Below are 25,719 nucleotides of genomic sequence, written 5' to 3' on the forward strand. Positions count from 1 at the left end.
CAATTAATCAACCTAAATTTTAATCCAAGAAAAAATTTTTGGTTTTGGATGAATACAGAATAGTTTTGTTTTAGCTGGACTGTGATGTAAACGTTTTGAACACTTATTTGTAAATAAGCAGGAATGAAAAATTTAAACCTTTGAAAAACGTTAATGTCTAAAGTCACTGCTTAAAATATTGTAAAATATAAATTGAAAATGGTTATTATTTTAGAATTTGAACTTGCTTTAAAAATAAATAAAACCGAAAATTTTTAAATTGTTTTAAACTTTCGCTACACAAATTCAACCGACTCAATGTTTTTGAAAGTGTTGACTCTATCTTGAAACTATCGAATCCAACGAAGTAACTGATCGTTGCTTCACATTAAAAGTAGTTGCTTGATATGCCCGTTCAAAAACTCATCATATATCCTGCTAATAAAAGTTAAAATAAAGCAAATAAAAAAATGTCAGTCCTTTAATGCAAATCGCCACAACACTATATGGTAAGGAACAAATGTTGGCAAATGCTGGTTAAATACCAGCGACTTCCGTAATCCATTCTCTTACAAATGGAACATTCGCGTAAACTCCTGGGAAGTTTGGCCGAGCGCAACCAGCTCCCCATGAAACAATTCCAATTAAGATATTGCCAACTACCAAAGGACCTCCAGAATCCCCTTGGCATGCGTCTCTTCCTCCATATGGAGACCCTGCACACATCATGGTTTCAGTAACACCGAGACCTAAAAATTCGCATGATTTTTGTTTCTGGTTCTTAACTCTTGGCTGGTTCGTTTCCTACTTCCTATATGCAGTTTCATACCCACAAACTTACCGTTTTGGTAATACTCATTGCAACTCTCAATACTAATCAATGGAACCTCCACTGCATGCAACTGAGATGGACTGGATCCGCCCTCAGTTAAAGTACCCCAACCAGAGACTAAACATCTTGATCCGGGAATTAAGGGCTAAACAAATCAAAATTTATCAATCTTCAAAACCAAACAAACAATTATTCAAGTATTTTGCTACTCACGGCATGCGGCGCTGGTAGGGCAACTGGTTGGACGCTATTGGAGAAAACAATTTCTCTGGAAACTTGAATCAAACACATATCATAATCGAAAAAATGCGCGCTGTTCCCATAGCCAGGATGTTCGATTACTTGGTTTACCGTGAAGCGTTCTCCTTCAGATTCAACAAAGGATGTCCCCAGTCGGATGGTGAATAGTGATGGAGGTGTATAAGCACTAGAACCCGTTGGTTAGAAATACTCTTAAAAATGAAATTCGGGATAAGATCCTACAGAAAGAGTTGTGTGCAATGAGCGGCAGTTAAAACCCATCTATTGGAAATAATCGCTCCCCCACACATATGGCTGTAAATATACTCCAATGAAACCTGATAAGGATAGTTGTCGATATTCACTGGAGATCCTCCAACTATTCTGGAGTCCTGTTGTTTAAATAGTGGCGAAAATATACCTAAATTGATCAAAATTGTTATTAGATCTAGTCAACATCTAGTCTCATGAACAAATACCTGGAAGAGTTTTACTTTGGCAAACTTGTATTACATACAAAAGAGCTAATATTTTTAGCTTCATGGTGAGAGTTTAACTGACAAACCGTAACTACCGATCGAAATTAGGAGCAAATGTACGGAAATGTTGCCGTCTTGAATCTTAAGTTACATTGGGATGAGTTATCTAGCAAATGCGCTTTGATGTATTGGATAGATAAAACAGACCAATTAATCAACCTAAATTTTAATCCAAGAAAAATATTTCGGTTTTGGATTAATTCAGAATAGTTTTGCTTCAGCTGGTTTGTGATGATGATGAATGCTGCATGTGCTTATAATTTTAGATTTTTCTTTTACATTGCCATGTTTAATTTCCATATTATTCAATAATTATATTCATAATATCCTGACAAGCTCAAATATAGATTCTAAAAGTAGAATAAAATTTATTTAACGAATTTTTTTCTACAGTTTTCAAAATAAATTGAAACTTTTGGCTGATTTGGCCCATATATATTGTTTAGATCCCGAAAATATAGTTTTCCTACAATTTTATGGCAGAATGAATCGATTGAATCACTAAAACATTGTAATTTTCGTATGATTTTTCAAATAGCTATCTTAGAAAGTACTGAGATTGTCTATTTAGGAAGGTGTCCTTTGTCACCGTTCTAATGGTTGAAGACTCATTTTCTTCGGATTCGGAAAGTACTTTTCAAGACATCCGATTTCTTTAAATTTTGTCAACAGCCATTTCAAGATAAACAGAAGTAAAAACTCCAAACCCATGAAAAACCTTATTGTGTAAAGTCACTGCAAACAAAGTTAAAAAATACAGATTAGAATTGGTTTTTATTTTTAAGTTAAGGATAGTTTTTGTTATTCATGTTTAAAAAATGTTTTAAAAGTTGCTTTTTCGAACTGATTGAAGCTTCCACATTGAGTGAACAATAAATTCAACTATTTTCGAAAATGTTAAGTGTATCTTGAAACATTCGAATCCAATAAAGTGACTGAATAAAATACATTATTGGAAATAAAACGTCCTTTGCTCCACATTAAAAATAGTTGGCTATTTTTTCTTTTGAAAAACACATCAAAGTTACTCATAAAAAATGAATGCTCTTTATTGACAATCGCCACAAAAATATCTATTAATGAACATCTGCATTTTCAACCAGCAAATGCTCGTTAAACTCCAGTCACTTCCGTAATCCATTCTCTCATGAAAGGAACATTTGCGTAAACTCCTGGGAAATTGGGACGAGCGCAACCAGCCCCCCATGAAACAATTCCAATTAAAATATTGTCAACTACTAAAGGACCTCCAGAATCTCCCTGGCATGCGTCTCTTCCTCCATATGGCGATCCTGCACACATCATGGTTTCAGTCACCCCGAGACCTAAAAAAAATGTAAAAAAAACATGAAAAACTTTTAACAGGTAGGTACCAAGTAGAACTCTATAGAATTGATAGGGATGTTTAAGCATTTTTACCATGTTGAATTCGAAAAATGTTCAACGGAAGTATGGGAACTGGGACTTTTTTATGGCTAGCAGTAGAGCGCTACTAAACACATTCAATTGAAAGTCGAAGAATTGCATACTTTGTGGAAAAAAAGCTGAAGCTTTTGTTCAGGTAAATATAATTAACCGATTAGTAAATTCAGCGAAAATAAATTAAATAATTACAAACATTCAGCACACACGAAATGTTGCGCTTAATAGAAAAATAAAGCAGAAGAAAGCGCGATGGAAAAGTGTTCAGGAACAGGGAATTATTGCATCATAAGTAAAATAAGTTTTCCAGTAGTCTTAAAGGGGGAGAAATAATAACATAAACAAGCCTCTAGAACAAACCTCAGAACAAGAACAAGGATGAGAAGAAATGCAATCCCTGTCAATAACATACGATTAGCAGCAGTTTTTTGCAAATGATCCAACTGTGAGAAATGCGAACCAAAAAAAAACGAATTGAAAAAGATCTGAGAATAAAGCATGCAAAACGAAAAATTGAGAACAATCTTCAACAGAAAAGGAGAAAAAGGTAAAACAATAACTTTAAGAGAGACTACCTGATAACATGAGAATGAAACCAAATTTTGTTTTATGAAATGCTATAGTTTATAGTTAGAGTAAAAGCTAAAGGCCGGAATTCATAAACATGTATTTTTTAACGCCTATTGAAAATAACTGTAATAAAATATACCAGTAATTATTAGATTAGTCCATTTTACTATTATTTTCACTGCTTAATTTTTGTGATGTGAAAAGCAAGCGAACTAAATTAAAATAAAATAAAACCAGCTCATAAAAAATAAGCAAGCAACCAAATGCGATTAGAAATAACATTCATTCATAGTCATTGCACGAAAAAAATTGTCAAATTATTTAGATTTCCCAGTCCTTTCTTCTTTTAACTGGATTTATATTTCCAAATTTTGCTTAGTATTCGTTATTTTTTGTTTGTTGAAACCCCCTAAACTCATGTTCTCATTGATTATTTTCCTACTTACTATTTTGGTAGTACTCATTGCAGCTTTTAATGCTGATCAAAGGAACTGTAACCGCATGTAGCACTAGTGGACTAGAACCACCCTCACTTAGTCGGCCCCATCCGCTTACCACGCATCTTGATCCGGGAATCAAAGGCTTCATGTTGAAAAAACGTACAAAAATTACTCAAAATCCATCAACACTAAGTGCTTACTTGCCGCATGAGGAACAGGCAAAGCAACAGGCTGAATGGTATTAGAGAACACAATATCCCTAGACACCTCAATCAAGCTCAAATCATGGTCGAAGAAATTGGCACTGTTTCCATAGCCAGGGTGCTCGATTGTTCTGCTGACGGTTAAAACGGTTCCTTCGGATTGAACGAATGAGGTTCCCATTCGTATGGTGAATAACTGGGTTGGCGATGCACCTCTAAAGACAATTATTGTTGAAAAGTGAAATTTCTTAATTTTGGTTCTTACGGGTCGAGCTGGGTGCAATGAGCAGCACTTGCAATCCATCTGTTGGAAATAATTGCTCCTCCGCAGATATGATGATACAGATACTGCAAGGAAACCTGGTATGGATAGTTTAATATATTTACTGCAACGCCCCCAACTATTCTGTTGTCTGACTCTTTGTGTGGATCAGACAAAAATCCTGCAATGAATTACAGCATTAATTTTTTTCTGGTTATCTTATGCCAATTGCATACCTGGAACATTTTTACTTTGACAAAATTGTATGAAGCACAAAATTGCCAGGATTTTTACCTTGATGCTTGCCATTGCCTTGCAACAGCAGCCAGCAAATGAAGGTAAAAATATATTTTCCAAATGATCGCTTTCTTAATGTCTTCAATCTATGTTGTAAATTTTGTGAATCGATAAATTACAACCACGAAGATAAAAGTCTTAAAATTATGGCAACGAACAGATAAGCTGGTGGAATAATAAATTAAACGTCCCGGTTTTAATCCAAAAACATATAATAATTGTTCTGTTGAACTAACCAAACAATGTTTTAAACCGGATACATTAACAATAAAATAACTTCTCAAGTATGGATGCAACAAGGATCACTAAAGCCAGATAATGCCGAGCTGGTGTTCAAAAATGTAAAGCACAATGGGAATTCAAATGGTCATTAACATCTTTTTGAGTCAAAGTTAGCAATTAGTCTACATTTCTAACGGTCAATATTGCTGTGGTTGAGACCAACTATTAAATAATTTGAAGGTTGATAATGAAAACGGAAAGTTATTGTGATTTAGATTTTCAAACGGTTTCACATATTTTAGTTACTGCTTTTAGGCGAATTAAATTTAGTATACAAAATAACTATTAAATTAGGAAAAAATTTGAAAATAAAGTGCTGAAAGATTTGATCGATCGCACCGTTTTTCAAAATACGTTAAAAAAGATGGACACATTCCTTATCAAAAAATTCACCTCCAGATTTAAAAAAATTGCATTTTAAACAAAACAACAGACAAAATTATAGTTTAAAGTTGTAAACCTAAAGTTGAAGCAATAGTTTCAAACCTCAGAACATAGAAAAGTGACTCGATTATATTCAAGAGGATTAATAATCGGCTCAAAGCTGATTTAAGAAAATATATTCGATTGCAATAAAAAAATGTGTTAAACATTACACCTAACTGTGCTTATCAGTAAAGCGACATACTTTTCCATAGATCTATCGTTACAACATTGAATCACATTCAATCTTACTTGCACTCAATCAATCATTTTATAAGCTTTAATCGATCCAAAACTAACGCTAATAATGGGTTTCTTTATCGTGATGTAGTCGAACCAAGCACTTATAAATCTTACAATACAAAAATCATTTTTAATTGCAAGTGTTGGCGGTATGCGATTATTATACGTAGTTTGATTTAAAAGTTAATTTTTTTTTATTTAATTTAAAAATAAATGTTTTACTTTACTTTAAAGTTTTCAAAACAAGAGACCGTTCAAAATATGAGAAAATGTTTTATAACTTTGTATTTCTCAAAATTGCTTTTTTGTATTTCGAATAAAATAGGTTTTCTAACGAAAATATGTTCATTATTTTCTATTGCAGATTATATAGTCTTACCAGAAAGGAAATACTATTTTACCTTTTAGAAGGTAAAAAAATGAAAATTAGTTCTAGACTACATTTATTATTTTCTCAAAGAGCATGAATTATAATGACAAGACATTTTCGTCATATTCAAGCTAGGAAAGATATTTCATAAAAGTAAGAAACTTATAGTTTTAATTTAAAACTAAAACATTGAACAAAAACATTTCATCTGAAAACGCATGCATATTTATTACTATAATGTATTTGGTTAAAAAATTTTTTAAAGTAGGACTTTACTCATTTTTTAAACAGTTCTTCATATTTTCAGTGTCTTTATTTTACATTATTGGAACCAAAATCCATTATCTACACATCAGTTAAAATAAATATTTGTACCGGAAATATGCATCTGACAATTATTGTGCCGCTTATTTTATTGGTGATCAAATAGCACCTTAAAATACAATAAAACACAGTGTTCCATACAGTTTTCAGTGGTTTATTATGTGCAATATATCTGTTGTTAAGTCCATAATAAATGTTCTAAAAGGAGATAACATTGTTAACAGCTTGGCCACATAAGGGTTAAATATCTGGCTGATGTCCTGCTTGGCTTTCATTTTCAACTATGATATAGTCCAGTCAAACAGCAATCATGAATTTATTTGCTGCATCATTTGCTTTGTTTCTGGCATTTTGTGAAAGTTTTATCATACCCGGAAATGTGAGCCGTAAGTATGCATTTTTTTGTGAAGACTAAAATAAATTATAAAAACATATGAAAAAAAAAACAGAAAGTATGCAAATTAGCAGGGATAATTCAATTAAAGCCATTTTGTTCTTGAAAGTTTGTCTTGGATTTTAACATTCTACCTCTGTAGGTGCAAACAACATTTATGAAAGAGCGCAAGAAATTGGTATCTAGCCAAATACGCTTGTTAAAAAAATGTTTTCCACTAGGCATTGAATACAAGGAAGAACTAGGGCGAATAGTTGGAGGAGCTCAAACTGATATCACCCTTTACCCTTATCAAATATCCCTGCAACTTTACTACAGACATCGATGTGGAGGAGCCATTATTTCTGACCGATGGGCTCTAACTGCGGCACATTGCACCAGATTGTAAGTCTGCAGGAAGTCAATTAAATTGCAGTTTAATACTGCAAACTAAATTTTTCATCCAGAAATAGAGTAACACGACCTCCAATTCTCGCCTTCACTGTCCGACTTGGCTCTTCTTTTCTAATGGCTGAAGGCTTAGTAACTGGACTTACCAGGATTGTTGATCATCACATGTATGGCAATTCAGTTAACTTACTTGACTATGATATTTCGCTAATTCAGCTAGCTCGGACACTTACCTTTACTAATTCCATTCAGCCAGTTGCCCTTCCATCTGCAGACCAGGTAAGTCTTGCAAAATTGTTTGTAAACTTTTAATTTTATTTTTTCGAACTTTATATTGTAACTACAGATAAATTTCTCCAATCTGGTTAATTTAGTAGCTTGCATTTCAATACGCTTACAATGCAATGTCGAATTCATCACCCATTTCGGCTTTAACTTTTTTCTTTTTATTTCCTTTATTTCATTTTAAATAAATTAAGCTAAAAGTTTGCCTCGATCTCATTAGATAATATTTTTTATTACGCATGAGTTTCCTCCACCGACTCTTTTTCCTCCACTGCTCGGACGGTTTGCCGTTTCTGTTTTCAATAGTTTCAATTTTTCAAGTTTATTATTTTTCATGTCAAATTTATATTTGTTTTGTTGCGATTTTCTTTAGGTTTCTTTCCTGCCAATTTCTCTGATTTCTTCTATACCTTTTTCTGGTAATGAATGATATAATTCAAATAATTATTAAAATCAGCTTCTATGTATGCTTTATTATTATTCTTTCTACGTTCTTCTTTCATATTTTTACTCTGTATTTCTTTTTAATTGCCTATGGCTTAATGCGAATACACATAAAAATGTTGAAGAGTTCCAGATTCCAGTGAGGATTAGAGCATACTTTAGTTCAAATCAGTTACTTTCATGTAGTACTAAATTGGGAATAATAATTCACTTACTTTTATCTAATGCTATAGTCGAAAAACAAAAATTTGAAAATGAGTTAAAATTTGCGCAGTTTATCTATTTTTTCATCTTCTTTCTGCTTTAGTGTGTAATCTCGAAAAGTATTTCTGCAAATTTCAATTTAAATTACTCTTGAAGTTTTGCAATCTGCAAATTCTTCAAAAAATTTTTTACATGGCCTGGAAATTATTGGAGGAAACCCATATGTTTGATGTAAAAACATCATAAAAGATTATTGCTACATTAAACTGGAACTAAAGCAGAAATGTAATACCAGTGATCCAGACGAAATAAGTAAAAATTAAGTTGTAAACCATCTGTTGTAATGAAGTTACTGTAAATTCAGCTGACATATTTTCAGTATTTATTGAAGGCTCAACATCTAATTTACTAAAAAACTGAACATTTTAAGAATCTCCAGTCCGTTAGACTAAAAAAAGGCGCATATTTCTGAACGTGAATTAAATTGGACCGAAAACAATAATAATTAACAACAGTTTCAATCTACTTCCTACTTCCAAAGCCATGAATTTGTCTTTATTGCCTATTATCTTTCGTCTGGAATATTGCGTGTTTGGTATGGTAGAGCGACCATTATTCGTCATTTACTTTTCAAATAAAAACAATTTTAAATGTTTTAAACTTTATCTGAAAACTTTACACATGTTGTCATAGGTAGAAGTACCAGGAGCACGATGTGTAATAACAGGATGGGGAACTTTAACATCGGGAGGAACATCTCCATCAAGACTGCATGTGGTCAGTGTGCCTTGGATTAGCAACGAAAGTTGCAATCAATACTATAATCCATGTACGTACCAGTCAAATTGATGCCGAGCCTTAATAACATGTCTTAACCTGCCAAGCTTATCTTAATTCTTATGGAATTATGCATTCGTAATCGCCAAGGATTATTCGTGGAATTTAAGACGTTTATCTTAAAGCTAACAAGTTGAAATTATTAGAAATTGCAGTCGTAAAAAGCTTAAGATGGATCTATTTCAACGGATACTGTGTCGACTTAAGTCGGATCCACATGCGAAACACTGGTGTCGGTGGTTTGCAGTAAAATGCTTCGTGTGGTCCGAAAGTTTCCTTCAATTTCGATAAAAATATGAATTCCTGAATAATGCGAAGTAATAAGCTGTTTAATGTGGATTGGCCCAATAAATTATTTATTATGTATTCACACTATATAAGGAATAAACTGTTTTGAAAGTAAAAATAACATGTAAGGCGCAGTGTTATGCCATCAATTCAATAATTACTTCTGCATTCCAAGGAAGTAGGCCTGGGTAACAATGTGTTAAGTTGCGCTATTGAGTTGTTGCCGCTCTCTGACTTACCGAGTTATAACTCATCGGTTAATGAGTTATAATTAATTTAGTAAAACTTTACAAAACGCCACAGTGGAATTTTCACATCTAAAAAAAAGGTTATCAACATTTATTTTTTATGAGTCCAAACAACTGTAAAAACGGGCATTTAGATTTTCTCAGCAACAGAACTTAGTCCAAAGAAAGTAGACGAGTTTTCGTGTAAAACCGTCTCTTAATTTCTTCGCATATAAGATTCAGTTTGCCAGTATTTTACAGTAAAACGTTAGGAAATACGCGGTTTTTCTGTTTAGTTACAGCATTGTTTAGAAAGATTGTCCTAAAACTGAAGAAACTCCCTTTTGCAGATTTTTGCAAATAAATTATTACAAACGTTTTCGCTTTTTCAATAAGTAAAACAAAAAATTCTCAATAGAAGCTTTGTTAAAAGTGGAATGACCTGAAAATTTAAAGAAACTTTTAAAATCTTCAGAGATCGATGAGCGATGGCGACGAATTTGACAAATACATTTTTTTGTTAACTTTTGCTCTCTGGTCGTGTTTCAAGATAATCCTAATTACTTTCGGCAAAAAAACTCAATAAATTTATTTGCTTTTTGTGCCAAATTTGAAGCTGAAATGAGCTTTCTAAAGTTCCCCACAAACCGATTAATAAGACTAATTTTCGAGCAAAATTCATTTTGCAGTTTTTTGCTGAAAAGACTCCCTTTTTGTCAGAAAAGCAGAAAAGAATGCGTTTTTGCGTTTTCGAATAAAAACTTTCAGTTTTGTGATCGGTTTTGGGGAAAACCTTAATGGTTTTCGGGGAAAACCGAGAGGAATGTATTTTCGTTTTTGTCCCAAATTCGATGCTGAAAAAAGTTTTTATAAAATTTTAACAAAGCTATAAATTTAACTTGTAATTTTTCGCGTAACAATCCTACATATCGTCAGTATTTTTAAGTGAAACTCTACAAAATAGATCGTTTTTGAGTAGAGAGAAAAAAATTCAGTAAAAACTAAAAAACTACATTTTTCAGCAAATTTTATAGTCTTCAGAGGAATGGAGGTGACGAGATTTCCTTTGAAAAAATCTGTTATAAACTTTCGCTTATTCAGTTCGTTTTTTGATAGAAAATTATTTCGTGTTTGTTCCAAATTTCAAGCTGGAAAGGGATTTTCAAACTTTTTAAGAAGCGACAAAGAATTCGAAATTTATTTCATAATTTTCGCAGAAAATGCCTTAAGATTGTCAGCATTTTTAAGTGAAAGTAGAAAATTGAGCATTCAGAAGGAAAAGTGACTTGGCCAAACTACTAGTAGTTTGCATGAATTTTAAATCTGATGATGGCGCTGTTGTCTCGCCGAAACGTTGAAACGATATAAGAAATTTTATTTCACACGTTGACTGAAACCCAAGAAGGAAAACAATTTCGGTTTTATTAACATTCCTACCACCTTCAACGTTATTTGTTTTTTGAAAATGACTATGAGGGAAAATGAGAGCAAATAGAGTTTCTTAAGCGAAAGTAACAAACAAGTTTAAGGAATAAAACAAACAACCATTTACAATCTGACTTTGGTAGGCATAAAGCAATCGAACAATATTTTTTGCTTTAGCTTGTCTGAAAACGAAAAAATATCAGTGAATCTGAAAACAAAAGCACCACTTGCGTGAAAATAAACAATAACGTAAAATTAGTGTGGGAAAACTGCAAAATCACAAATATAAATCGAAATAAATTGGAGCCATTGCTCAGTTGTAGTGAGCACTTGTATGCAACTGAACTTACTTTCGTTAAAAACCCCCAAGAAAAAAACAAAAATAAATATTAATTTGATCCCAAAATTAGCGCAGTATGTGCACAAGCTTTCTGAAAAAATCCAGGATATTTCTAGATCGCTAAAACTGAAACTTGTTAAAAATTAAGTCTGCAAGGTGAAAAATGGCCACGTATCGCAGATCTATTGAACTAGTGATCGAAAACACGATTTTAATTACACTGTAATCTATTTGATCTTATCGGATTTTGATCAGCGCATATCAAAACGAATATGTTTCGCGATGTATTAAAATTCTAAATTCTTCAACAAAAGGGCTTTCATTCAATCATTTAGAAATTAAATAGAAAATGTTGCTGTTGATATTTCTTGGCGGTGAATTAAAGAACCCGCCTTTTTGTACCTTCAAAAAAATTGAGTTATTTTGCAAGAGCTTTAAAGATTCCAGAAACAATAGTGAAAAAACTCTAGTGAAAAATATCCTGCTGGCGCTTAAATAAATGTTATTTCAGCAAGAGTCTCCTACAGCATGATGTGTGCTGGATCGCCTTATGGAGGAAGAGATGCTTGCCAAGGAGACTCCGGAGGACCTTTGGTCGTAGACAACGTTTTAATCGGCATTGTTTCTTGGGGTAGAGGATGTGCCCTGGCCGGATTTCCTGGGGTCTACGCCTATGTGGTACCTGTTAGGCCCTGGATTGCTAATATCACGGGACTTTAGACTCGCCAATGCTAACCGTAGTCCATTAAAAATGTCCTGTCTTATTGCTTGTTGATTTGTTCTTAAGCTAAGGTAGAGCGGGTAAAAAATAATAAACATGGTGCTTAGTTAAAATATACATATATTTTTTATACGTATAATATCATTAGTGTAATCATAAATAAAAAGGTACAAAACAAATATCCACCTTCATCTTCTTTTAGTTCTTACAAGTTACCACCTGGACAAGGCTTTCCAGAAAATAGAAAATCTACTTTCCGATGATGATTTTGCGTCCAGCGCCGATATTTTGGCCGGCTTGGGTGGCACCTTTGTTCTGTCCAGCCTGGAGACCGATGATGGTCTGTCCGGCCTTCAATTGTTCCTCGCTGAAGTCACGTTTGTTTTCTTCGGATGGTTTAGGTCCCAGCCATGGTCCGGGCCATTCAGAGTGCCTGTAGGTTTGACGACCAAGAGCGAACAAGGTGTTGGTTACACCAGCAATGTCTTTCTTTTCCCACAGATCAACTGTTTGGAAAACATCGATGTCGGCTACTCCATAATTTTTGATTGCTGCCTGGAAGCTATCAAAAAAAATGTTGTTAGAAAATCCGTTTGTTTGATGTTGCAGCAGTTTGCAACTAGACTGAAAGTACTTTCTGCTATTTTTTCCAACAAAAATATACTTCGAGCTCTCGAGGACCGTAAAATTGTGCTAAGGCGTAGTTTAATTGATCATCATTAAATCGTCTCACTTGTTTAGACTGAAAATACTTTCCAGGTAATAAAGCGAGCGTTGCCTAATAACAGTTAAACAGCTGCAATTTTTCTTCAAACAAAAAGTGGAAAAACGCTTCCAGTATTTCTATCAACATTCCAGTATTTCTAAATAAACTGCAGCTATTTTTAAGAAAATGGCAGACCCGAATAAACAACTATGTAAAAAGCAGTTTTCTGGAATCCGCGTTCTATTAATAGGTTTTACGAAATTTTTGAAACTAAATATTATAAAATATAATGGGAATTGGCACCCGAAACCGTTTGACGATGGTCTGGTTTATAATAGATCTGGTCCGCCGTTAAAATTAACTTTTATTACGTTTAGTTGCGATTATTGTTGAATACTCAACTTTGAACTGATTTTAATGAATAGCAAAGAACTTTGATGTTGTTAAGCTTGAGTCTAATCTGGATTCCGTTGTATGGTTTGTATCATGGAATTCTAGGAATTTTAAAGCTTTTTTTACAACCTGAAAAAAACAAAGTCTTGAGTATATCTGATGGCCAGTTCCAGTTTTACTGTTTTCTTCAAAATTAGGACAATTAAAAATAATTTTATTCTGCAGTTTTTCTAGAAATTCAGTGAATATTTCAACTGTTGGAAGCTCTAAAGTGTCTTCGGCTTTTGCATTAGAGCTACTTGTTGAAGCAAAAGGTTTTCTCAAATTTACTGAACCGGCATTGAAAATTATATTGAAGAATTTCATAGAAATTTAGTGGAATTGGCAACAAAGTTAAAAAATGTACAAGGAAATGAAAAATGACAATTTGCTAAACCGCTTTCAACATTTCTCTGGAACTTTTGGAATCTCAAATTAATGATCTCTTCGCGAAAAAAATTATTTTGGAACGCAAGAGCAAGTTTTGCGTTGGGTTTCCGTAATTCCAGTTTTATTCAGAAGCTCAATAAATAAATTCTGGAAGCTAAATGGGGAATAATTATTGTTTCCAGATATGGAATTCTCAAATTTTTATCGCATTTTTTCAAAAAATTATACATCTTTTTTAGTTTCGCATGACGAAAACTCGCCCCTACTTACCATTGTGTGCAATTAACTGATACATTCAGTTTGTTTTGGATACAAACTCGAAACTCAACGTTTTTATTATTCTGTTAAATTTAAGAAAACAGCCGAAGAACTTTAGCAAAAAAATGTTTGAGAAAAGTAGGAAAATTATTATCAATTTCATTGAAAAATGAGGGAAAGTTCTGCGTGAACCGGTTTTTGCAAATAGAGATAAATTTGCGCCCAACTTACTTGTTGATGTTTTCCATGAATTTGAACTGTCCGCCAGATTTGTTGATTTTGCTAACGGATCCGGGGGCAAGTTTGTTGATTACTTCGCACAGGATGGTACCGTCCTTAAGGACATCTTCGTACGCCTGGCCTGGGGGGAATTTGGCTCCCAAGATGGATTCGATCCATTCTTGGGCTTCCTTGTCCTGTTGTACATCACGCTTGGCAGCGAGCTAAACAACAAGGATAAGTTTCAAATTTCCATTTCAAAATGTCTTAAAAATCGAGTTATACATAGTTGCGTAATTTATTCAAGGTTTTTAAACTACGTTAATTTAAAGGCATGTTGCAAGCCAACTAGAACATTTTGAAGAATGTCTTTAAAGTAAAGGAAGATCATAAACTTGTTCATCAATTGTTTTGGAGAGAAGCCACAGAATAAGTGGCAAAGTTTAAAATTAGGCCAAAAATTCAAATAGCAGAAGACAAGAAAAGTTGAATTATATTGTTATTCCAGGATGGCTTGTTATTCCAGAAAGCGGTACTCACTTTGGCTTGGACTTGACGTTCCAGAGACATGATAGCGAGTTTCGCGCTTAGGTGAACCAACGAATTTGACCACCACACTAAACTGAATGCGAAAATCAACTTGTTTTGCTTATATACGAGGTCGGATTTTCGATCAACCTACAGGATTTCAACGTAGTTGTGGAAAACTCGACGCTGGTTAAATTTAGCTGGGCGAATCAGATTTTCAGTGATTTAATCCAACTCACACTGTGCAATCATGATTATGTGATTTATTCTGGATGGTTTCCCAATTTCTTCTGAGTCTGTGTATCCATAATGATTATTGTCATTACTGTCTCATCATTTTTAATTGGAAGCACTTTGTTTATGGTAATTTTCTATAGTATTCATTCTGCAATGAGAAGTAATAAAACCGTCTTCATCTGATGATTCTATTGTCGCTATTGCTACAACAAGGAGCCAGAAACGAAAGTAAAACTTGAAGACTTCTAATATCAATTCTACAGCCAAAACCCTCCAACACGGAGGTTTTCAAATGCATTGTTCACTCAGAAATGATGCAAACGAAAGCTCGGAAGCGGTTTAAAAAAACGCTTGAGAAGAAACGAGATAAAGAAAGCTTTGATGGGTGAAAAATTGAAATCACCTTACAGGATCTTGCCTGTGTCAGCAGATTGTTGAAGCAGAAGCCAGCCCATTTGGAGTCTTTCTGGGAGCAAACTGGTTGAATTGGTCCTTCTACTGGTAATTGTTCCAAATCTATCTTCAAGTCCAAAGGCGCTTTACAAAAACGACTGAATATGCCGAATCTGATCTTACTTGCAATAAATGTATATATTTAAAATCGCGATGATTTGTGAACCTAAATAAAATTGACTCAACATTAAATAAACAATGTCTTTATTCTTACTTTACATAAATGGACTAGACAAAATCTGGAAGGGATGCCATAAGCTTAATAACAGTCAACCACTGGATAAGTATAAAAAATCAGAAAGGTGCTTCCTAATTTAAATACCATGTCAGAGCTTAAAAAATTAATGAGAATTTCTTTGGACGTTTTTCGTGTGTTATTCTCTAGAATTATCTCCGAAATGATCCAACAGGTTTATTAGTGATCAACTGTCAAAAACCGAAATTGGATTGGAAATGAAATTAACACTAAAATCTACGTTTTTTATAAAATCATATGTACTTACTGAGCAACTAACAGTACGATGGGTAAAAACGACTAATATACTTCCATTGATATTGTGCTAAAAATATAATAAAATAAGATTTAATGGCTTTTCCCCTTTGTCAATCGGTAACATTCTTAGCACTCTACTTTAGTAACTTTTACAATTATCCCTCTTAGTTGCTCATTCCACTTAGTGAAGTTGATAGAACCGAAGTTTCCTTACCTACTATACAGTTATTTGCATAAAACAATTATTATAGCCCTTATAATTTATACTTTGAATCAAAATCAATATGTCGCCTAATGAGTGTATTTCATAAAATTCGGAAGATTCTATTCTTACAACTACTCGACTTAACTGGCTATTGGACGATGTACCAAATAATTTACACATATTTACAATATTATAAAAATCACAAAACTTTATAAAATATTTATTCGTCAGTTTCCTCGCCCATGGTAATAATAAGGATCACTGAATCAGGCGTTTTCCTTCAACAAATAAACAGTATAAAAAATATATAAAACATATAAAAAATGTAAAAAACAAACAAAGGCAACTTAGAAATTGTATCTTTTAAAATACATTAACTGCACATTTATTCGTTCTAATACCACATTACATGTGCATGAAGGACGATATTTATTTAAATTAAAATACAAAAATATGTAAGAGCCACATGAAAATCATCGTATAAGAGTATAGATATTTTGCATCATTTATTATACACATTCATCCGTATACAAGTCGTATAACTAGATAAATTCAAGTCGAAGACGGATTCCATATTATTTTCCTTACTTACGTTGAATGCGCAAAAGTTTCGGATAGTCTTACTAGTAAGTACAGGATCCAAACACAACATTTAAAAAAAGTCACATAAACTGAGATGATACTTAAGGGGTACGCTAAGTCCATAGAAACACAATTTTTAAAATAAATGATTTGCAGCGGTCGGTTTCAGATGGTCGCCCAGTAGATAAGATGCAGCACCACTCGGTCCCAGCAAAGAGGTGAATGGTGATGACAAAGCAGCAGCAGCAGCAGCTGCATGGTGTGACTGAAGATGGCTGGGCTGAGAGGACAAAACTTTGTTGGCTTGTTGCACCAGCAGGGCGGTGTTGCAGGACTGCGGGCTCATTGCAGCCCATTTATTGTTGTTGGACATCGATTCGTCCGAAAGTTTACCTGCAGAATTAAAATTAATGAATTTTACTGAAAACTTAAGTTGCAAATTACTGTAGTACTTGAAATTAAGAAGAAGTTTACAGAAAGACAGGGAAGGAGCGTAAAGACTCAAATCGAGCTGGTTCAATTTTCAAAACAATCAATAATTCATAAAATATAGACGCTGTATCAATCATGGTATGTTTAAAAGCTTGATGCAGAAGCATTTAAAACACGATTTTTAAGTTTCAAATATTTACAGCTAGAAGCATCGTTGGCATTGTTTCATGTCAGGTCTAATCGATCTCAAATATTTCAAATATAATAATAGATCTGTTTTGTAATCAGATGTGAAGTTGTTTTGTTACAGAACCTGCACAATAAGTCAGAAAATGAGGTTGCACTCGAAGTGAAGTAAATAGTAGAAACTTATAAATACCACTGTCTATTCATTTTAATTGAAAAAGTTTTGTTTAATTAAATAATTTTGCTGATCCAGTTTGAATTACTTGTTTGAATTAGGCAAATTTCTAGGATTTCACATCAAAATTAGTGACGACGCGAAAATTGCCTCTAAGAACGTAAAAGTTTCAATTATTTTTACTTTCAGTTTTCTAAATTTTCGAGCTATTTATCCCATGCAAACCATAATTAGGGTACAGACAGATTTAACTCGTACTTATTTATTTGATTTATATATCGGCATATTTGTACGACATTTATTTATAGTTCGGGCACATTTACACTTGACCCAATATTTCTCCCGAATTAACGAAACAGCTGCTTATGATCCACTTGCAATGCAATTTTCAGGTTTCGAAGAAAAAATTGCGTTTGCTATTGCTTTAAGCTGATTGAAGGAAACAATGCGAAAATGAATTCAATGTAACTGGAGAGTTTTTCGGGATTTCAGGCCATCGTGGCAATGAATTTTTGCAAGCACCAGTCGCTTGCATCTTCATACTGCGCCAAGCAAGCCACCTCTGAAAGTGCAAGCTACTCATGCTTACAAAATGCCAGGAGGAAATTCGCGTGACGAAAGGCCGACGAAAACTCTGTTCGGAAATTCTGATCAAAAAAGTTTTTTTCACACTCGACATACTGGACACATGGAGTTTCTAATTGCATATAGCAATAATCGGTTCTGCCTTGTTATTGTGCAATTTATTAATAAATTTATCTAGCGAGACAGCTTATTGTCAGTCGAGCGAGATCCTATTTAAATAATGTAGCAAATAATAAATCACTCTTATTTTATATGAAATTGGCAAAGGGATGCCAAAATAAATATTTTAAATCGCCAAAAAGTGCCTGAATTGTTTCGAGTTGACATAAGCCAAACACGTTTTCAGAACTTTTGCCGTATGCATTTTAATTGGTATGACGGGCATTTTTTTGTCATTACAACTAAAAGCTCATGCATGTTTTCTGTTAATTTTGTTTTACCCTTAGGAGAGCTGATCACCCCAAGAGAAAAGTCTGAAAGCAGAATTTTTAGGCCCGCGGAAACTGAAAACAACGATATTTTGAGATAGAAAGTATTTGCACCAGAACAGAAAGCAACTGCTTTTAAAAAATGCTTTATATGTACACGGCTGGAAAAAAATCAAATACTTTGTCTTTTCATAAATCTTCTGTGGTGATAACGTTCAAACTAATTCACTGGATTGTTGAAGCATAAAGAAAATTCCAGAATAAAGTGTAAAAGATATTTAGAGACTTGATAAACAAACGGCCCATCTGTGTCCTGTAGGTTAAAAATACTTTATTTCGTTAATATATTCTAATATATTGAGATGATCCAGCTTTGCCAAGATTCTGTACGGATAGTCACACACTTGTCATGAGTCTGGAATTGTTCTTTTGGTAAATAAATAGGTTTAAAGCACGTGGACAGTAAAGGACGTTAAATAAATTTATTAATGAAGATCAGTAGCAGTTTGTATCGCTTGGGTATAATTTTTGAAAACAGATGTTTTCAATTTGTTCATCTGCTGAACAATTTGGAAAACACATTTTTTGGCTCCGACTCCCAATATATTGAAATTTCCAGATGAAAAATTCGTTTTTCGGAAAGTCAATGTGTGCATGTATTGCCTAAGCTTGTACAATCTTCAGGTTCAAATTTCAATCCAAACATGCTTTTATTCAAATGAAAAAACCGAAGTTATAATTTATAGATTAAGAAAATGTTACACCAAAATAGTGTGAACTCTCAATAGTTCGAAGAAAATCGTCTAAATCCACCTCTGCTTCTCACTTGCTACGGCCACTATTCGGAAAATGGATTTCACATATGAGGCCTTTTGAAGCCTGCCAGATGCTCGCCAAATTTATATTTATGGAATTCAAAAATAATATCGTCCTATTCAATTTTCCGCACAACGGACGTTTTGATACATGTTGCTACCCCATATCGAGAGCCACATTTATTTTCCATGGAAGATGACCAAATTTATCGGAAACGCTTCCGTAGAAGTTTTGCCTTAGAAGAAACTTTAGTAGCTATTGTCTACACAATTTGATGTTTTATTAGTTTCCTTGGTTTTGTTCAGTTTTTACTACTTCTCAAATGCGCCAAGGATCTGGCACTCAAGTAAGGTTTTATGGTATTGAAATTAACATCAGTTGCTTTGACCAACTACCTGCTACAATTAAATGAAACAACATCTAAAACAGAGGTATTTAGAGTATCATTCTAGCCTCGATAGTTTTCTTCTTTCTGAGCGTGTAGATTCAGCCAAGAAACATGCAACATTTCATCCTACAGAAGAAAACCAGAGGTAGGCAATAGAACCGTGGCAGCTCCAAAGCAAAAAAGACAAAACACGAGTTTGGAAACTTTTAGTTTGAAACAAGTCAAATTGAACTGGTTTGTAACAACAAGGATCAAAACCCTTCAGACATTAAATAATAAAATGGGCCGTATAGTTAGTAAATTCAAATAAAGTGTGCATCCTTCTCCATGACAACATGCCACTAGGCAGGCCGGGTCTTTCTTGGCGGCATCCGAACAGTTGACAGTAATGGAAATAAACGAGAGGCGGCGGCCAATTTTCTAGATTAAACGTCAGGGAGAGGCGGCTGGTGCTCTTTCCGCCTTCGGCCTCATGCTGCCTCCAACGGCCGATCCAGAACTCCAGAGTGAGCCTGTCAAGGGACAGAACTGACTCACACTGGGTCGGAATGATTAGGAAAAAATCACGAAAGTTTCATTATAACATGGAAATAATGGAAGTGCACTAATTAGAACTGGTCGTAGTCTTATTGCTTTCGGTGCTTGATTAGTAGACATGGAAGGTCTGGAAAGTTGATTTGAAACTTTAAACTCCATTAGTGAGTTTGCGATGAAAAGTTTTCATTCTGAAATTTATCCTGTTTATGAATCGGGGAATATGCCAAGTACATATCATTGTAGTCGTGTTCGTTCACTTGTTTTGAATGGGCAGGCTTGGAAGGTTTTGAGGAAAAAGTTAAAAAATGTATAAGAAAACTCCTGTTTTGTTGCTTCTTTAAACGCAAACGCAGCTCTGGTTGATTTGAAGATTTCAAAATAACTTGCAACGATCCAAAAATGCAAGGTGATTTAAAATGTTTCCTTTCTTTAAAGAGTTTTAAGCGCTCTTTATAGCTTATAGATAGAATAGCTTAAAGAGATTAGAAAGCAAATAAAATGTCTTATATAAAGTTGAGTTTATTTGCTGATAATAATAATTATGCAATATTCAGGTTGAATTCTACGATTGGGCAATATTTTAAAGTGTTCAATTCGCACACTATTGGTATAGCTAGACACTGTTTAAACTTTGGAAAAATGTCTATGTGGACAAATTAAAATCATAAAACTTCGCATCCATGCATCCAGACATATATTTTCCGACAAACATCATTGCATCGTATTTGTGGTTAATTTTTAAGATGTGCTCTTCAAGGCATAAAATGTTTAACAATGTCTAACATTTTAAGTTTACCTTCGTTAAGAAGGCGTCCAATGCCTTGAATCTTCAACATAACAAACGCCCGAAATTTTATTTGTCGGCTTTATGACTTGCCGTTTTGTCACTAAGCGCCCGCAACCAAGAATCTGGACCAAACCGGAATAACTGTTCCGTTCAAAAATAATTTCAAATTGCTTAGAAATCCTCACAAACCCAAGTATTCATTTATTTCAAACATTACAAGCTGTACCGAAAAAAACCGATATAAAATATCTCGGTTCCGGTTCAACCCTTAACAGCGTGTTACTAAGAAGTATGGGTTCAGTTTCGGTTCCAGTCCAGGAAAAAAGCCGGTGCCGTTCCAGTTTTGAAATACAGTATTAAGTAACAGGTCGATTTATCCGATATAAAAAAAGGTCGATTTATTCGATCTAAAAATTTCATTGGATGGAAAGTTTACCTTTTACATCAACCTGTGATCTGAGATTCAAACATTTTCTTAAAGCAACGAAAACTGATGTTTTTATGGTTATGATGTGAAGCTGATGAGATGTTTTTATAAATTGAGCATTTCTGCGACAAGACGCATGTAAAGGTATGAATTTTGGAAACGTATGTGAAAAACTAAAGCTTGAAACATTGATTTCTTGACAACTGATTAGACAGGTAAATCTATAGTTTGTTGTGATGTTGTTTGGTTCTGTGATGTTTTCCTTTGTTAAGATTATTAGAGGAAACCAAGTATTCTTCACACATTTTATTGATAACAAAGGATGATCTTCATGATCTGATTTACAATCGTTTTATTTTTAATCATCATTATCTCAGTTTAAAAAAATGCCGCTGAATAAGAATTAGGAAATGTTATAAAATTGTATCAAGGAAAAGTCAAGAGAATTCTCTTGAAAATTAAGAAAAAATTCAAAATATGGCTTTGAAAATCGCCCATCGACCGTCGAAAGTTTGCCTTCGTCTCTTCACTGTTTCCTGCTGTATGTTTTTCTTTGTGCTTACTTTTCAGCTTGATGTTACACTTGTTTCCATTGTCGATTGTAGGATTAAGCAACAAATGTTTACGTAATGTTAGTAAATAAATTTGATTTTATAACAAAGATATTAAGAGATAGACAAAACTATTCATAAAACCCAATTTTTTTGACAAAAACATTAATGAAAAATAAGGGTATCAGGAATAAAAGACAGACACTCGCCTGTTCACCAGCCATACGCGTAGTTAATATTTATATAAATCGACTAACTGTAAGCATAAAATTTCTACGAGCTTGAGTTCATAAAATTTTTATATAAAATAGAAACTTTTCGATATGGGCCAAATTTTGTTCTTTTTCTAGCATATTTAACATTACTTACGCCACTGACCACTGTTGATTAATGTACGAAAGGAAAATAGATTAGGAAAATTTAGGCCGATTTTTCTGCAATTAAACCACATTGTACCATTTCTTCTAAGTGTGATAGTTTCTTAATATCACGATTACAAATTGCCCAATTTACAAATCCAGCTGGTTTATTTAACTCATTTTAAACCAAAAAAATTCAATGTTCATAAAAAACTTACCATTATTAGCAGGTTTGATATCGATACCATTCGAAGAATGATGACTCGATATGCTACTGGTATTCGAATTAGGGGTGGTGCTAACGCTGGAATTCGGTGAACTTGGTTTCACATCCTTCTGCATCCCTTGGCCGTTCTTTGTGGTTGTGCCGGCACCTTCCGCTTTGATCGATGGAGGATTGGGACTGTCGGCTGAATTGTTTGATTGATTCTGATTGGAGGCTTTCTGCTGTGCCAGACGTTCCTGTTTCCGAAATTTCGCTCGCCGGTTTTGAAACCAAACCTGCAACAATCGGAAAATCAATAGTCGTTATCGAAATAATTCAAATGTACCCTTGAAGAACATTTGATACAATAAACGTCTGATGTTTGGTATATTTAATTAGTTAAATTTTAATTAAGTACCCTCCTCCTGTAGTAAATTGATTAAAATTTTCCTCAGACCCTTGTTTTTCTGTATCATCTCCTTCGAGAAGCCGCCGCCGAAAGCGGCCTGTAATTTATAACGCTTTTCATTCTTTAGATTTGCAACCCTACTTATAAAGATTAACTAATGAAATGTTATGATTTACGAAGGTTGAATTTCCACTCCAAATGTTCGATTTTTTAATGTTTTATGAGCATATTTTCACGGGGAAGTTAAGGACATTGTAAATCTGTTTGCAGAGGGGATTCGGGGCAGGTTTTCACTTTATTGATTTCAAAATATTGCGACCAGAGAACATTTTCTTCTGGCTTACTCACATCGTTGCAATTTGTACCTAAACATTATAAGTGAATGAGCCGAAGCCGCACTGTTTCAGCTTCAGGCAGATGCATTTAAGCGTCTTAAACCAGGCTGGGGCCTAATAAACCTGCAAAGTAACTGAAATGGGCCTATGGGATAACACACTTTCGGGGCCGTAAAGTGGACAAACTAATCAGAACTCTTCTGTTTTTATTACCGCTTCCAACTAACTGTATTTTTAATTAAAAATAGAAGTAAATAGAAAAACTGTAAAACTAGAATAGTACAACGTAAATTACAGGAAACAATAATTTTTTGTTGGAAACCAAATAAAAAAATGTATAACTAAAAAAATTGTTCAACTGTGCAAAGTACGACTTCCTCAAAATACTAGCACTGATTTTGCTCTATCTGCTACCTGTTTATATCTGGCTGTAAGCCCAAAGTTCTAGCCAAAACAATTCGGGCAATTATTTAATTATATTCTCATGGCAATTATCCAAAGATTGCCTTAGCAAGTTAAACGAAAAACGTTGCGACCATTTCACGCAATTAACATTTCTTATATGTATTTTAATGGAGCTTAGCATTGAATCAACACTTTGTAGCAATTATCGGAAAAGCCATAGCACAATTCACGGCATGTGTTCGATTTGCTTTACTGCAGACAAAAAAAGCCGATCCTTTTCAATTTGGCCTGCAACAGTAAAGCGAGGAAAAAATTGAAAACGAACACAGGCACGTTGAATATTTGCACAACATTTTACAATAATTGCGCCTCCCCTTGACAGCCGATAAATAAAAGCAGAATTGATTAAGCTGATTGCTGTGCTCTCACGGTTCTTTTTTTATTTGAATAAATAAATGCTCGTGTTCAACAAAGGTGCAATTGCCTACTGTTTTCGAAATGGGAACCAAATTACATGTATTGATATGTAGGCATTTTTAGCAAAACTGTAGATGGCCTGAATGCTTTTGTTCGTAATAATTTTTTATATTCTTGCTCATCCTGTTTAACATTGATTTAAACTAGATTGACTGATAAAATTCCATCACAGAAGTAATTCCAATATTAATGGCCATTTTTAAGAGCTTCCAGACAATTTCAACTAACGTGAAATAATTTACTTTCTTCTAAACTTTTGATTTAAATTATTTCTTTTAATAGCTCCTTTTCCCATGTTTCAATAACTCATTCTAAAATATTTTTTCAATCTTTTCAGAATTAGGCAAAAAACATTCTTAGCGGAAATTTTAAGGAGAACTGAACACTTTGAATCGCTTTAAAAAAAAGACAAACGTATGAGAACCAAAACTTAGACTATGGAAACACACTAAGAGGAAACACAACGAGGAGGACTCATGACAAAAATAAAACAACATGCAACTGGACTCTTCCAAACCTTGTTTGCCTAGCAAAACGAACTAAACAATTCCGATTCTGATTGCCGTTCTGGACCTTTACAGGATATAAAAAAACAAAATAGAAAGTTACTACTTAAGTTGATTTTGTTGATGGAAAATTTTTACTTAAACCTACCTAATGACATGGACTAAAAGGCTGAGAGTCGAACAGTTGATAGCTTTTTCCATGGAATTGAAAAATATTATGTACGCAGATAGCAAACGAATAAGTTTAAATCAAAATATTTTTCTTTCAAAATGTAAAAAACTTTTTAAAGTTGAGCGCTAAATCCAATAAACATGTGCATTGGTGCATGTATGATTTCTTAGTCGGCTAGTAGTTTAGAAAGGGTATAATTCCTTACTGGGCTTTCATATGCACCACATATTTCACAATAGAACGCTTGTTTACCTAAGATTTCATTCGTTTCATAATCCATAAGACAACGATTTTTTAAACAAAAATCGGTCAATTTTTCCAAATTTGTCGCCGTTTAGAACTTCACCTTTCATAGTCAGTGTTCTATTTTATTGCTGTTCAATAAAATTGTTGTATTTTAACTCATAAGCAGTTTTTCCAATCGCGTGTTGGCTACATTGTTTCATATTCGTAATCATTTAAAAGGTAATATTTTTGGCAAATTGGTATTATAATTTTATTTATATTTTAGTGGATATTCTTTGTACTTTCAGTAACAGTTAAAACAACTATATCCCAAGTTTTCCATTTTAGAGCAAAACAGAGACAGAAGAAATTGATAACATCAATGTAGAAACGCTCAATTAAAGTAAAATAATTCACAGCTTTGTGATTTAAATGTGAATTTACATGATGAAAAGTCTGACGCTCTCAAAATATTTACATCTAATTATACAGGGTTGCTCATTAGTGCGTCAAAGTGCGATATCTCAGTAAATATGAAGTTTACAAGAAAATTCGTCCAACGAAAGTTTTTCACGTTTAAAAGGTCCACATTCTAAAATTACTTTCCAATATACAGGGTGCATCATAAACGTGTGGTAGTTACCAACTCTGGTTTTTTAAATGAAACCCCCCCTTTTTTTGTTATTTTCAGATTGGCCGTTCAATTTTAATTTATGTTTGTTTCAACCGTTTTATCTGAAAAATTTACGATTTCCGAGTTATTCGTAAAAATGTGAAAGTTTTGACAGCTACTGGGTTCCACAGAAATCGATGCTGTACACTACCCGCTG

At 33.7% G+C, this 25,719-nt stretch overlaps 4 protein-coding genes across 4 annotated transcripts; 1 reads left to right on the forward strand and 3 right to left on the reverse strand.

Moving 5' to 3' along the window:
• Window positions 1-446: 446 nt before the first annotated feature.
• On the reverse strand, window positions 447-4,886 carry LOC109536024 (acrosin). Its single transcript, XM_048661195.1, has 10 exons — window positions 4,724-4,886; window positions 4,491-4,668; window positions 4,227-4,440; window positions 4,029-4,164; window positions 2,707-2,915; window positions 1,531-1,603; window positions 1,295-1,472; window positions 1,025-1,238; window positions 821-956; window positions 447-728 (listed from the first exon to the last, which is right to left on the reverse strand). The coding sequence occupies exons 1-10, from the start codon at window positions 4,794-4,796 to the stop codon at window positions 517-519; spliced, it is 1,623 nt and encodes a 540-aa protein (XP_048517152.1). The 5' UTR covers window positions 4,797-4,886; the 3' UTR covers window positions 447-516.
• A 1,766-nt stretch (window positions 4,887-6,652) lies between these two features.
• On the forward strand, window positions 6,653-12,164 carry LOC109546008 (trypsin-7-like). The gene is made up of 5 exons (XM_048670742.1): window positions 6,653-6,812; window positions 7,042-7,204; window positions 7,267-7,489; window positions 8,837-8,972; window positions 11,772-12,164. Exons 1-5 carry the CDS (start codon window positions 6,737-6,739, stop codon window positions 11,978-11,980), a joined length of 807 nt encoding a protein of 268 aa, XP_048526699.1. The 5' UTR covers window positions 6,653-6,736; the 3' UTR covers window positions 11,981-12,164.
• Window positions 12,084-14,664, reverse strand: LOC109546007 (muscle-specific protein 20). The gene is made up of 3 exons (XM_019916843.2): window positions 14,527-14,664; window positions 13,999-14,210; window positions 12,084-12,543 (listed from the first exon to the last, which is right to left on the reverse strand). Exons 1-3 carry the CDS (start codon window positions 14,554-14,556, stop codon window positions 12,231-12,233), a joined length of 555 nt encoding a protein of 184 aa, XP_019772402.1. The 5' UTR covers window positions 14,557-14,664; the 3' UTR covers window positions 12,084-12,230.
• A 726-nt stretch (window positions 14,665-15,390) lies between these two features.
• Window positions 15,391-24,944, reverse strand: LOC109545998 (diencephalon/mesencephalon homeobox protein 1-B). Its single transcript, XM_048661196.1, has 3 exons — window positions 24,870-24,944; window positions 22,374-22,656; window positions 15,391-16,877 (listed from the first exon to the last, which is right to left on the reverse strand). The coding sequence occupies exons 1-3, from the start codon at window positions 24,942-24,944 to the stop codon at window positions 16,621-16,623; spliced, it is 615 nt and encodes a 204-aa protein (XP_048517153.1). The 3' UTR covers window positions 15,391-16,620.
• Window positions 24,945-25,719: the final 775 nt, after the last annotated feature.

The sequence above is a fragment of the Dendroctonus ponderosae genome, unplaced genomic scaffold (genome assembly GCF_020466585.1).
Source record: "Dendroctonus ponderosae isolate FM_Combo_2020 unplaced genomic scaffold, Dpon_F_20191213v2 Dpon_F_20191213_1, whole genome shotgun sequence".
In the NCBI taxonomy this organism is placed as follows: Eukaryota; Metazoa; Arthropoda; class Insecta; order Coleoptera; family Curculionidae; genus Dendroctonus; species Dendroctonus ponderosae.